At 36.9% G+C, this 15,521-nt stretch overlaps 1 protein-coding gene across 1 annotated transcript in view; it reads right to left on the reverse strand.

Annotated features, from left to right (window-relative positions):
• The window catches only part of COL25A1 (collagen type XXV alpha 1 chain), a 465,144-nt gene that overhangs the window by 179,078 nt on the left and 270,545 nt on the right, over nt 1–15,521 (reverse strand). Inside the window, exon 5 of the mRNA XM_078069067.1 lies at nt 8,031–8,048. Within this exon, the coding sequence (XP_077925193.1) occupies nt 8,031–8,048 (18 nt within the window). The remainder of the gene's footprint in view (nt 1–8,030; nt 8,049–15,521) is intronic.

Genomic DNA, 15,521 nt, shown 5'->3' on the forward strand with positions numbered 1-15,521 from the left:
AAATATGGGAATTGCTAAAGTGTTAGGTTAGAAGGAGCTTAGTATATAATTAAAAACATATGAACAGAAAGTTAAATATTGTCCCAAAATATACTGTTTTATTTGGGAATAATTCCTTACAAGACACACACAGCTTGATTCTTTACATTTTAGTAAAATATTGTGAAATGGCAGTGACAATGTCAGAACAACAACAAAACAGCAAAAAGGGATTGGGGGGGAAGGCAATGTGACATCTTCTACTTCTTCTCAAGTGCATTTGAAAAAATACAAATGGAAGTCACACGCCTTCATGTGCAGTTGTCTGATGGTATTTGCTTGTGGTTTTCTCTTACATTTTTTTCTCACTGAGTAATACAGAATTACAACATACACGCCGCATTAGTCCTCCAAATTCCTAAGGGAATTATATCTCCTTTATGTTCACATGCAACTCCAAAGGAGAGTTATGAGGAAGGCTTTGAAATTCTGAAAATTGTATGCAAAAGAAATGCCCTTGGTACAGAAGGGGTACCTTTCAGTTAATACAGTGGTTCCACTATCTCACTACCTTCTACTGAACATACTGATGGAGTTATTGGAGATGAAGAAAAGGCCACTGTATCTTTATAATGCGTACAAGATGGACTCCTGAGAAGGTTTTTTAAAACCAGTTTCTATAATTTCTATTAAAGTATTTATTAGTGGGAGAATGTTATTGTTTAAGAAATGTGGCCTGAAACACAACCACCATAAACTACTTTCTGTAACTGTCTTGATTATTAAAAATCAAAGATAAGCCTTGAACCCTACAAATAAATGGTTAAAAACTAAAATAGTACATCTTAAGTATGGCCCTGGGTTAAGGCTATCTGTTTATTTTACCAAATATTAAATATCAATATTAAATATCAATATAAATATTTACTAAGTGCCTGTCATATAAATAAACTACTATAATAAAAGGAAACAAAGGTATCCAAACTCTCCAAACCAAGTGGAAGTGAGATATTAAAATTGACAAATGTTCAATAAAATCTCAGAGCTTTGAAACCTCAGAGGCCTGTTTTAAGTGGCATTATTGATGACACACAGTATTACTGACAGGATACTTAGAATCATGAAGAGCTAATAGTTTTCTCTCCTCCTCAGCTTCCTTTTCCTTAAACCCTTGCATTTACCGTTCATAACCCAACATTATTTTTGAACATCTACTATGTACCAGGTACTAAGTGAAGTGTTATGGAGGATACTAAAGATGAGAGAAGGCATAGCTCTGCCCTTGGAGACCATAAAAGCTAGTAGTCAAGAGAGAAGGGATGTGTATAAACGACTACGATACAATAGAAAGAGGAAAAAGTACAATGGAAGGAGGAAATTAATATTTACTAAGTGCCTGTCATGTACTAGGCACTGCATTAAAAGTTATACATCTATTATTTTAATACTCACACTATCTGTTGAGGTAAGAAATTATTATCTCTGCTTTACAGATGGGGAAAATGGAGACTCAGAGTGATTGAGTAACTTGCCCAAGGTCACAGAGCTTGTAAGTGAAAACCTAGGGTTTGACTTGCAGTCTATCTGGCTTCGCTGTCTAGGCCCCCTAAAAAGCTGTACACAGGGATGCCTGGGTGGCTCAGTCGGTTGAGTGTCTGCCTTCGGCTCAGGTCATGGTCCTGGGGTCCTGGGATGGAGCCCCGCATCTGACTCCTTGCTCAGCGGGGAGCCTGCTTGTCCCTCTGCCTGCCCCCTGCTAGTGCTCTTTCTCTCTCTCTCTCTCTGACAAATGAATAAATAAAATCTTTTAAAAAAAAAAAAAAGCTGTACATATAAAGTGTTGTGGAGATTCAGCAAAAGAGAGAGCAGGTATCTTGATGGAAGAAGTGTCATGTAAGTATGAAAGGTGACCATATCTGGATGTGTGGAAACTGAGTATATCTAGGGGCTAAGAGGAAAACAGTTCTGAGAAAAGGCTATTCTAAGAAAAGACAAATGAAGAAAAACATATTTGAAGAGAAAAAAAGGAACATGGTTGTATTTGGTTTGGATGATGCATAGTGTTCAGAGCATTAAATGAAAAATTAGTGAGAGATAGGGCTAGAAAAACAGGCCAAATCAAAGGATTTAAATGTCGGGCAAATAATTAGATTTTGTTGGTCTCTAAGTGGTAATCACATTGAAATTTAAAGTTTTGGAGTCAGAAGAATTACATCATCAGAACCATGACAGAACAACTTTATCCAGCAGACATATATGGGATATTAGCTGCTGCTATGCTCCATCCTACCCCTCGATATCTCCATCATCAAGACAGGAAAAAGCTGAATGTTCACTTTCCTGACTCACCTCCCTTGCAGTCATGTCTGGCCAGGCAGGCAAGAGTCATGTCCTCACAGCATGAAAAATGGCAATGGTCAGGATCAAAAGAAAAGGATCAAAAGACATAGAAATGTGGGATTCTGTCAGGTAGGCAGTGAGCAAGAGGGATTTCACTGTGGTTGCATAGAGCATGAGCACCTCGACTCTCACATCTGGTAGTAGAGAGGAGAGGAAAAGGAGGACCTGGGATGAAGAGCATCATGTAGACAGAGAATGGTAGGCATGGGGAGCCAGGACTCAGCTATCAGAACAGAGGTGCCTGAATGTGGGCAGAAACTCAATCATTAGAACTAAGGCACGGCACCAAGACCACACTTAGAGCAATGGGTCACTTGCATGTTGGAAAATAGTTTTCTTAAATGCCTCACATTTAAGGTCCCCATTACACCTGGGGATTACCAGGTGTGCAGGTGCTGGACAGGATTTGTAGGTGGGGTTGAACTCATCCTTGGAATGGTGGGTCTGCGAGAGTTGAGAGAACTTCAACACTCTCCTTGACTACTATTATTTATTTATTTATTTATTTATTTATTTTATTTTTTTTTTTTTAAAGATTTTATTTATTTATTTGACAGAGAGAGACACAGCGAGAGAGGGAATACAAGCAGGGGGAGTGGGAGAGGGAGAAGCAGGCCTCCCGCGGAGCAGGGAGCCCGATGTGGGGCTCGATCCCAGGACCCTGGGATCACGACCTGAGCCGAAGGCAGACGCTTAACGACTGAGCCACCCAGGCGCCCCTCCTTGACTACTATTATTTAAAGAACTGTCAAAAGAACAGAGACTGGGTCTATCTTGTTCACCACAATTTCACAGCCTTATTGCTGTGCCTTGTACATAGGAGCTAAATAATCCTTGAGGTATTGACTTAAACTGTGCTAATATGAATTAATGAACAAATAGTAGGGTGACTCATTTCAATAGATTAATTTTGCCCCACCTCCCAAATAATTCTCATGACCTCTAGTTTGAAATACAAACTCCATCTGTCTTTTTTCTCATTTCTTTTCCTCCTTTCTTCCCTGACTTGCTCTCTCATCACTAATTTTTTCTCTTCTTACCCAGCCATTTTTTTCCCCGTGTCTGACATTATTTACTCTATTCCATTCTTTTTCCTCTCCAAGGATTTGATTTCCTTTGATACAACAGATTCACAGCAGCATTCTCTCCACTCACTTTCCTGCCTCTTTTCCCATCTTAACCACAGCTGCTAGAATTGCCTTTTTTTTTTTTTTCTTCCTAATACCCTTTCACTGTCTCATTTCCCTCGTCAAGAACCATTTGCTCACCCATTTAGGTAAATGCAAAGACTCACCTCTCTTCCCTAAGGCCTATTTTCATATTCAGTTTCTTACTATCCCTGCCATTTAGCTTTGCAGTCCTCACAATTTCTTAACAACCTAAGCTAAATCCATCTAGGCCGTCTTCAGCTTTTGGAAGATGATCAGAAGAACTCCCTGAATAATAGACATTTTCCCTTTTTACCATCAGTCTACAAAATAAAACCGTATTAATCTGGAAGTCCTAACTAAAGAAGGCATCATACCAAAGAAGCAGAATTAAGCCTTTCCCTCTCTAAGGAAGAGTTTTGCACTGAATAATACCGTGAATAAGATGACGCGGGAATGTTCAACCTATGCAAGAACACTCTACTGACATAAATATTTGCACATGAATAACAAGTTGCCAATTATAATTCTGTCCAAGTACTTTACTAAACTTTAAAGGATGTGCAATCTCTCAACTCAAACACTGACAACTCTTTTTTTTTTTTTTTTTTGAAGTTAGTTGTTTGGAAATCTGATTGTATCTTCCCACAGGAATCCTAATAAAATATGGTTTATGTTCCCAGCTTAATCCACAAAAGCCTATTCCTAACGCACCAAAAAAAAATTCTTATTGTACAATAGAAACAGTTTTGGTAATGCTATCTTAATGGAAAATCCACTGTAAATTGGGATTTGGGATTTTAGAAATGTATCTCTCACAATGCTACCCAGTCAGTGGGAGTATGGATTTTCAGTGCAATAGGTAGTCCAGCTAAGGAGTCATCCCTTGGTGACATGGTTATGACTCAGGGATTGGGTGAGAAACTTGGGTTTGAGGACTAGTTAAGAGAACTTGTTTGGAGAAATCTTGTTTAAGTAGCAAACTTTCTTCTTTTTTTTCCTCCCTTAACTAGTTGCAAAAGGAGATGGGGAGAGAGGGTAAAGAGAAAGTTTTGCAATGTTCATGCTCTTTCTTTTCCCCACAGTTAACAATATGTGCTAAGAAGACACAGGGATAAGGGAGGAGCAGTATTAGCAGGGAAGGAATATGGCACTTTAGTTGCATTGAAACTTACATGTATAAATAACAAAAAATAAGTTATGAAGAATTTTAGCTCAGAAATCTTATAAAATTAGGGAAATTAAAGAAGTACATATTTCAAGAAAAAAAGTGGATATCATTTTAAGTCACCAAAAAGTTGAAGGAAAAAAAGGGAAGACATACCCCAAATTATAAGTTCCTGTACACACTATACACACTGTATGTGAATAAAATCATTTTTAGTAAACAAAAAAACAGAACATGAACATTTTAAGAGAAATTTGAACAAATAAAAGAAACCTTTCAACCATTTAAAAATCCATAAAAATTTCCTAATTTAGATTTTAAAAGTACACTGCTTGCTTATTCACTGTATGTACATTATAATATATATTAAATAGATTTAATGTGTAGTTTATATAAATTTACTCAAGGAAAAAGTGGATTTGTGGTAACTGGTAATGTAAAATATAATTGTATAAAATACTATAACTCTGCTGCACATATTGATAATCACGTTTACTACATCATTTCTAAGTGTTCATATTTTTAGATAGACAAAATTTGTTCTTGGAGGTAAAAGCCTATTTAGTTTCTACTTTTTGCAGAAGAAATTTCCCAAGAGTAGATTAGAGGCTGGGAAAGTAATACATTATGATAGGTGGTAGGGAATATAAAAATACAGATGGAAAGGAGCCTGTATATCAAGATACATCTATAATTTATAAAAATCTCAGTGCATAGTTAATAATCATTAAGCACTAAATTAAAAACTCCATCAAGAATTACTTAATTTAAAATCTAAAATTGGAAGTTTCTTTTGAAAAATGTTATGATGATGATGTAGAGTTAAGAGGTAGGTCAAGACTTTTCCTTGGGGACATACCAACAACTCTTTGCCTATTTTTTGTGCCACAGAAAGATGATGTGAGTTATTTCCTGGCTTTGCATTTGCCCTCATGCCAATTCTTCCTGAATCCATGGCTTATCATTTTGTTGTGACAAGCGGGAGACATTTTAAACAAAATGATCATGTGATTCGAGTGTCCACTAAAGGCAAACAGATAGCCAAGGTGAAGGAAAACCAGAGCAGGTCACCATTTTAAAATGCCAATTCTATCTTCCTTGAAAGGTTCCAACGTTTTCAAGTACAGAAAGTTAGATAGACTTTACTTTTTTAAGTGCCATGATATATTTTCAAATCTTGGTTACAGTGATCTATCACATTCTGCCCATTCTTGGCTCCCTACGCTGGTTTATCACTGGTTTATCATCTTTCCTCTGCTCATTAACTGTGGCTGTGAACTCAAGATTTATTATGAACATGTTCTTCTTCTTAGCTATTTTCTTTAACATCTCATTAACTAATATGCTTTCAATGCTGTCTTTTTGTCCCATTTTCCAAGTCTTTATATCCATATCTGAAATTTCCCCTCTTTGTTTTGTCTGTAAGACTCTTGCACTTGGACACTGTTGCAGATGTAGGTGCCAACCCTCACGGCTGCCTCCGTCCAAGGCAGCGTGAGGATAGAGGTCCCACACGTCCTACGGCTGCCTGCATTCCTCTAGCAGCTGGAGAGCGCTGGACCTTCTGGGCCAGACTAGAAGTGCCGGGGAGTTAACACCTAGGCACAATTCTCAACAATAGAGCAAGGGAAATTAGTAGATAAATACATCAATTTCCCCGGCTTTTCAGTGGGCAATTCTGAGACAAGCTCTATGGTCTCTCACAGCTTCCTCAGGAATACATCTGTTTTCTGGCCCTCTTGCCTCTCCTGTGTCATTTCCCTACTCCCTCACAATGCTTCCTGGGATTGTCCCCCAAAGAATTACTTATAGTCAAATCCTTATCTAAAAGACTGCTTTAGGGTAGGCAGAGGTAATCCCAGCTAAGACAGAGGTCCTATTAATACTTAAAATATGTTGCAGATTATAATAATCTCAAAACCAGCACCCCAACTTCTTTTATCCTCTGTTATTTTACCTTTTCGTCTTCTCTTGAGAGCTGAGTGCTACGGGGGTAGAGGTTTTTACAGACATACTTGATTTCTGCCCCTAGTTTTATGGTGTCACCCCAGGTGAGTCATGGATCTCTTCTGATTCTGTGTGTGTGTATGTGTGTGTGTGTGTGTGTGTATCAAATTGTTCTTCCCAGGGCTGTTTTAAGCATTAAATAAAATAAAGCATGCAAAGCACCTTTTACTTTTACTTCATCCCATTATAATGCAGCAGTTTCAAATTTAGGAAATAAGCTACAACTTTCTTTTCTGTTTTTTTTTTCCCTCCAATAATTGAGCCAACTTAGAAAATAAGAGTGGAAATCACAAATAATAAGAGTATTCTCTGATATGAATATAAATTAATTACACATCAAACTTTTTCTCATGAGCGTGGTATGAGAGTACATGGGGTTTTTTGTTTTGTTAGATAGCCTTAGACACAGAGCTCATAAAAACTATAAATAATATTCTCATGGTCTAGTATGAGAATTAGCCCACAACAAACAATTTGGATATTGACCTATAAAGATATCATGAAAATTGTTTATTTACAAAATAATCCAGGGCAAAAATAGCATTTGGCACATCAAGGGGAAAGAGATGTAAGAGGAACTCAATAAATAGCTATGTTAATTATGGGTACTATGGTGTTAAAGGTAAAACATTAATAATGGCTTTCCCTTCTCCATAGCTTCCTACAGACCACAATCAGTACTAATATTGAGTGTGTTGTTTTTTACTGACTCTTCATTTCTGACAACTCCCTTCTTTTGGACTTTCATCTTCCTACACATTCCTCCCCTTCCTCAAATTTCCTCATTTTCTTCAATATGATTTATAGCTCTAAAGATTTTTCTGTTGACTGCATTCACATTTAATTATAAATCATGTCTTCAGCAGTTGGTTTATATTGAAAATGTAGATCAAATTCAATATCTGTCTGTAATGAATCAAAAGTCGCTGGTATGATCACAGTCTCAATAATCAGAGTCTGTGTGGATTTACGGCAACATTATTAGTACATGATTAATCAGTACCTAACGCAAACCAGTTCATGCCCGACATCCACTAAGTCATTTTATCTTACATTAAAGTCCTGTGGCACTGTTTCAGATCAGTTAAGAGTTCTGCTTTGTATGATAGTACATTGTTAAACTTGCCATCTGGCCCAACAGCTGATGTGGCTCACACAACCCTGGAGAGGCCCCAGAGCTTTACTCCTGGGAAATATTTGTTCTACTGTGTGGTGTCATGATTACTGGTTCATAGCTTTTTTATAGCCTTTGAAAAAATTGCAGAAAAATCTCCACATTGAGGAAATCCTAAATTGAAATTAATTTGTTAGGAAAAGAATTCACTTACGTGAGGACCAGGTTGACCCTGAAATTGAAAAGAAAAAAAGAAAAACAGTTACAAAATTACCTTATTTTAAGTGACTATTTTCACTAGCAAAACTTAAACTAGTTCTGAAAATCTTTACAAAATGTTTTTGAAGATAATACTAGCTAACTACTGACAAATTTTACATTGTAGTTTTAAAAAATCATATTATATCTTAATATTTTTATTCTATGCTATTTATCTGAAATCTTGCTATCATGGTCTATTATATATTAACTCCAAAATGACTCAAGGCCTTTAGTTTGCTCTAGAGTTAAATTGGAGAAAAAGAAGGAAAAGGTGAACTATGTTATCGTAATGAATGGGTTACCTCAACGGAGGGCCTTCCAGCACAGACTATTACTATGAGCTACTATTCAAAGAGCACAGTGACAAGAAAAAAAGATGCAGATATTTTTAGTTTTAGAATTCCCTGAGTCTTTGGATTTCTCATTGTTTCAATAATACTTTAAGTCAATTTTGAAAATAAACACCTATCTTTTACTGTGTACAATCCAACCTAAGGGCATTTTAAAAGAATATAAGAAGTCTTAGGCTCAATTAAAGTGCATCATAACTCCTCACTTGGTCAATAGATCATGGAACCATTGGACAATCTAATTCAATTTGAATGTCCCTTTCTTGTTGTTTAAGCGGATGAAAATTTCAAAGCAGCGTAACTGTAAACGCTTCTCAAGGAAAATCACCTGTGAATAAAAGCATTGATTACACATCGCCTTCTTAAAACCTCTAATTGGGTTTCATATAAGATGAGATAAAAGAAAAAGTGTACACCGAGTTAAGGAATCTTTAAAAATAAATTAATGGTGTACAATCTCATTGTACCAGCTGTATGCCGCTGAGTATCAATATAGAAAAGCACAGAACTAATACAACTTCCAAAGAACACTCTCCTTCTCTCGCCCTCCCTCCCTCTCCTTTCTCTCTCTTTCTCAGACCCTCTCCAGGCTTGGAACTTCTCTAGGTACTTATTCTCTGACTGGGGATAGAACAGATGATTTTTAAGAGCTTTGTCTGAAAATGTGGTTAGCCAGGTTTTACCTAATCACGCCAGGAAAGGAAGCTAAACCAGTTACTGTGGATGTTACTCACACCACTCCTGTATCATAGTGGTGGAACTTTCCAAATACCGGGCACTTTTGGACATGTTAGTCCATTTATTCCCTATGACTGCTCTGCATTTTACAAATGAGGAATCTGAGGCTCATAGAAATAAACTAATAGTCACACAGCCTATAGGTGGAAAAGCCAGATTTTAAACCCAAATCTGATGCCAATGTTCATGCATTTTCCACCAGGTCATTCTGCCTCTCCCAGTTGTACAACAGACTTGCTCAGATCCACAATGGTATCAGAGCACCCTTCAACTGAGTGGATGCTCTAAACTTCCCAACCACTCCTGGACTGCAAGCAACAGTGTGAATCTCTGCTTGGAGATGCAGACCTAGAACAAGCAGCCACCCAGTCTGTTAACTGATACCGGTGCACAAACCAGGTCAGCCAAAGTCCTTGAGGGTAGCAGACAACCTAAAATTAGCACTAAACATGGGGAACCTACAAAGGCAAGGCTCTCCACCTACATGTGAATGCAGAACTTCCCAGATCCATGTAATGGACGAGATTATAATACGTGCTCACTCCTGCTTGCACTCTGCCTCTCTCTCTGGATGCTTTAAGCTTCTGACCTTCCTGAAGTTTCAAACTAATGCAAACTCAGAAATGTGAACATGCATCTTTTAAAGAAACCCAGAATACATTACATCTTTTATAAGCTGGTTTTTTTTTGTTTTTTTTTTTTTGTGAAAACCCAAAGGTAGGATTATCTAAAATCAGAAATACTTTTGACAAAAGAATAGAGTTTAGCATCATTGCTGAGATTGTTTCATTCCTACGATTGTTCTACAGATGATAAACTTCTCCTGTCTTTTTTTTTTTAAAAGATTTTATTTATTTATTTGACAGAGAGAGAGACAACGAGAGAGGGAACACAAGCAGGGGGAATGGGAGAGGGAGAAGCAGGCTTCCCGCCGAGCAGGGAGCCCGATGCGGGGCTCAATCCCAGGATCCTGGGATCATGACCTGAGCCGAAGGCAGACGCGTAACGACTGAGCCACCCAGGCGCCCCTTCTCCTGTCTTTAAAATGTGGCATTCCTGGGGCGCCTGGGTGGCTCGGTGGGTTAGGCGTCTGCCTTCAGCTCAGGTCATAGTCCTGGGGTCCTGGGATCAAGCCCCACATCGGGATCCCTGCTCATTGAGGAGTCTGTTCCTCCCTCCGCCCCTCCCCACTTTGCTCATGCTCTCTCTCACTTTCTCACTCATGTTCTCTCTCCTTTAAATAAATAAATAAAATCTTTTTTTAAAAGATTTTAAAAGATTTTAAAAAAAGATTTTATTTATTTATTTGACAGAGAGAGACAGCGAGAAAGGGAACACAAGCAGGGGGAGTGGGAGAAGGAGAAGCAGGCTTCCCACTGAGCAGGGAGCCCGATGCGGGGCTCGATCCCAGGACCCTGGAATCATGACCTGAGCCAAAGGCAGACCCTTAATGACTGAGCCACCCAGGCGCCCCAATAAATAAAATCTTTTAAAAAATGTAACATTCCTGCCATTGCACTGAACAAAAGATTTTAGTACCATGTATGTATATATTTATGTTACTATAGACAAATAAATATACATTATGTTCTGGATTTTATGTTAGTGGTGGTGAAAATAAACAATAAGTGACAGTAAGATTAAAAAGTTGACTTTTATATAAGCATTAAAAATTATATAGTACCAGGAAACTCAGACTACTGTAATGTGTGATATGAATTTCAAGTGTCTATGGTGCACATGAGTGTGTGTGTGTACGGTGGGGAGCATGAAAAGGAGGGATGGAAGTGGGTTGATAGACAGGCTTCCCCCCAAAACGATGCATATAACGTGACAAATTTGATAACTCTCCCTAAAACGTGGATTACACAGTGCAAGCCTTACAAATGTTACACAAGATTCCAGGACTGCCTACATCAAATCTTCTCACTCAGTGGGATGTAACAAAGATTCCCCAGCAGATGCCTAGAATATTGTAAGGAAACAGTCTAATGGCTGGAGTCTCTTAGTCTTCCCAATAGAGCTTTCTGGATAAAGGAGTAAAGTGATCAGAGGACAGGTTTCAGTGGGCATGGCAGTGCCAGCTTCCCTGATGGGAGTGCAGAGCATAGAAGGAGACTGGACAAGAGCCCAAAAGTGAAGAGCATCTCAGAAACTCCCTGGTGATTGAGGACACTGGCCATGAAGACTTCTTCACAAACAAATCACCAAAAGAAATATCTCAGAATTCCTGTAAGTTGCTTCTGAGTAGTTCATTGAGAAATCCAAGTATTCTCATTCATTCGTGGGTATTTTTCTAGTCTATTCTAATTTTTTTTTAATTTTTTTAAAGATTTTATTTATTCATTCAAGACACAGAGAGAGAGAGAGAGCACGAGCAGGGGGAGAGGCAGAGGGAGAAACAGGCTCCCTGCTGAGCCAGGAGCTGGACATGGGGCTCGATCCCAGGACCCTGGGATCATGACCCGAGCCGAAGGCAGATGCTTAACCATCTGAGCCACCCAGGCGCCCCTAGTCTATTCTAATTTACGGGTAGTGAACCTTATTAGTAATCAACTGTGAAAGTTAATTTTTTTCGGTTTTCTAAAACACACTCCTAATGAATAGTTATCAATTGCGACCAAAGCTTACATAATACAACTTACGTTGAATTATTAGAAACGGAATTCCTTAAAAGGATGCTTTTCCCAAGCAAATCACCAAGCTGTTTCTAAAACTCAAATCTAGGATAATCAAGAGCCACCCCAAGGGTTAAATCACAGAAATACTGAAGTTTGAAAAATAGATGCAAAGGTGGAGAATGCTGAGTGCCATGAGTCACTGATTTACTGTATGTCAACAGCTCGATGCAATGCCCTCCAGGCAGCTAAGGCACCAGCGTGAAGAAAAAGAAACAGCAGGAGGAGTGACTTTAAAAAGTGGTAATCAGAACAGCATGGTAGAAAACAATCAGCCAGTAGCTGATGCCTCACAGAAAAGTGTTCAAAGCAAGTTGAAAGTTTTGTGAGGCAAATAAACCACAATGGAGCATGATAAATGAGATGACATATCACTTGAGTATGTATTGTTACTTTAGGCAATTAAAGAGCCATATTAACCGTTCGGTTAGGCTGTTATCACAATTATGGCTGCCAGAAAGTGCTAACATCCTTCTCTAAATCGACAAAGCCATTTAGATTTCTGACTGAGGCAATTAGTTTCACTACATGATATTTTTTTATGGATGGTAAATCTGTGTCACTCCTTTTCAGATGGGAAAAATGCCATTTTTCCATTAACACATGCACAGCTAGGCACACAAATTTGTACTTTCAAAGTACAATCTTACTTTGAAATACTAATTGAGATAACAGACCCACATACATCTTTATTGCGATAAATTCTGAAATAAAAACACTCTGATTTACAAAAACTTGAGGAAATATAGTATTGTTCATGCAACTCTAAAAGGTGCTACCTCTGCTTCAAAGTAATTAGAAAGAAATTACTTCAATTACTTAGAAACTCATCCTTATCGATCCCAAGCTTGCTACTACATTTAGTAGCCTCAGATGCAGATTCATTCCATTCTCTTGAATTGAAAGAAAATACTTCAAAATAATAATTTCTAGGTTTTGCATTTTGGAACCCTTACTGTCTAAAAAGATCATTGGAAGATGATTACTGTAACTTCATTATCTCTTGAAAAGTCTCAAATCCACACATTCGGATGTCATGTTTATTTTTCTTTTCAGGTGAAAATAGCATCTAAAGTAGGCATCCAGGTAAAGCTTTAGAACGACATCATAGCAACTCTGAGTGACAACAGGATTGTCCTGGTGGCAGGATGTTTTGAGGACCAATAGATCCTAGCATTAAGCCATCTCAGTGGGATTCCTCAACCTTTTAAGAATCGCAGGCTGACCTAGAGTCTGTGCCACTAAGTGGAACAGATACACTCTACCCCTGCAGTACCAGGAAGAGGAATCTTGCCCAACCTCACCACATGGTGAATTTGTTGACATTTCATCCCCAGTATCCCAGTGCCCAAGTAATAAGGTACTTCAGAACAATTATTAAATTGCTAAAAGTGAGACTATTTTGACTGGTCCAAAGATGGTGTCCAGTATCTTTAAGGAACTGCTAGTAAGTCTACTATTCTTACACTACAGGATTATATTTTAAAAATGTCCCTTCTCAATCTAGTAGCCTCTTTGCTTCTGGTCACTGCAGAATAAACACATCTATGTCAAAGAAGAAATCTTCCCCCTCAATGGAATCTTATTCAGATAATAGAGATGGAACTAAGACAGAAGCTGGCGGAGACTTCAGAGGAGGATGTACATACCTATACACATGCCACTGAACAAAAGCATGAGAGTTCCATCCTGAAGAAAAATCCCTCCCTAGCTTGATTAAGCCTCCATATCCAATTAGTGTGAAAATATTATATTCAATTACTTTGTAAATTATAAAATGCTATACAAATATAGCATGGCAATTTATAGTAACATATAAAACCAATACCAACAATTCATTCTGCTAATTCAAATTTAGATAAAAAGTGTCTATTAATTTTAAAAACAAATTAACATGCAAATGATATATTACAGAGAAAAGCAATTGAAGAAATAAAGCATTATAGATTATGTGTATTAATTAAAAAATGACTTTGCAAAGATCTGCATAATCTCTGAATGTCTGTATAAGCGGCTCATGCTTCCAAGGACTTACACGCTTGGATGAAATAAACATTATTCATAATTTATACTGCCTGTTGTGTTACCCTACAGGATAGATATTAATAATTCTTACTTTAGCAATATTCACATAATACTACTTAGATAAGAGTATTTCACTTTAAGGTTTTCTTTTAAAAATTACTTAACCCATGGTGGTTTTAATTCTGGGAAAGAAAAGCCATATTCTACTCCAAAGGGAAAAAAAAAAGCTATTGTCTCAAGAGTGGTGGGTATATCTTTTCTAAAATTTGAGAGAAAGAGTGAGAGCAAACATGGAGATGGTATTGTTGGGTTCAATATAAAGAAAACAAAAATTGATTCAAAATGGAAGATTTTGGGGTGCCTGGCTGGCTCAGTCAGTTAAGTGTCCGACTGTGATTTTGGCTTAGGTCATGATCTCATGCGCTGTGAGATCAAGCCCCATGTCAGGCTCCGCACTCAGCGGGGAGTCTGCTTGAGATTTTCTCCCTCTGTCCCTCACCCTACTTATGTGGGTGCTCTCTCTCTCTTTTTCTTTCAAATAAATAAATAAATAAATCTTTTTAAAAAATGGAAGATTTCTTCTATGATATTTGCCTTTCATAATTAAATAACATAACTTACTTAAAGATTTACTCTTATATACAGATTAACAAATCCTCACAATAATTAAAAAACATTATTATATTTTCTAACACAATACCATATTTATCTTTTCTTTCTGAAGATTAAATGTTCATAATGAGAACATAGAAAAGTAAAGAATTTTATCATGTGCATGTTTTGTCATTAAAAATTTCACACACTAAATACAAGAAAGATAAAGACTCTGCATTAATTTATAATATTAGAATTTATTGGATGCCTACCATTCTACTGAAGTTGATTTGGATTTTTGCTTACATATTTCTATATAAATAATTCTATATTTATAAATATATAGATATGTTTATATTTTTTATATTTTATTTTTATTTTATATTTATTACTTATAAATATATATTATTTCCTTATGATACAACACTGAAAATTCAGTGTTATTCCAGTTATGACCTTCATATATTTTATTTACTTATATTGTGGTATATAAAATACAGATTATACATTTTTTTAGGATATAATTTTACATGTGAATACATATGTATTCATTCAGTCATATATTTGTAAACCTATCTCTATGAAGAGAAGAAAGGAAGGAAGGTAGGAGAAGAAAGAAAGAAAGAAAGAAAGAAAGAAAGAAAGAAAGAAAGAAAGAAAGAAAGAAAGAAAGAAAGAAAGAAGAAAGAAAGAAGAAAAGAGAGATGGGAGGAGGAAGAGAGGAAAATGTATAATTCTGGGTGGTGAACTTATGGGTAATTATTTCCATCTTTAGAGTTTTCTATACTTTTCAAAATGTTACTAGCCCCATGTCTTGATTATAAAAATATTTATCACACAATACCTAATTCACTGCAGAAAACTTTTAAACAGAATCTTAATTAGGTTGTTAAATTTTTTCCAAACTAAATTATTTTATTGAAAGATCTAGGCCAGTAATTTTGAATTCCATTTTCCAACTTCTCCCAATTCAGGCTGTTTTTAATCACTTGGAAGAATGTTGCAAAATTATTAAAACTACTCTTCAAAATTCAATAAGTAAAGGTTTTGAATTCACTT

This window comes from Halichoerus grypus, chromosome 3, assembly GCF_964656455.1.
Source record: "Halichoerus grypus chromosome 3, mHalGry1.hap1.1, whole genome shotgun sequence".
In the NCBI taxonomy this organism is placed as follows: Eukaryota; Metazoa; Chordata; class Mammalia; order Carnivora; family Phocidae; genus Halichoerus; species Halichoerus grypus.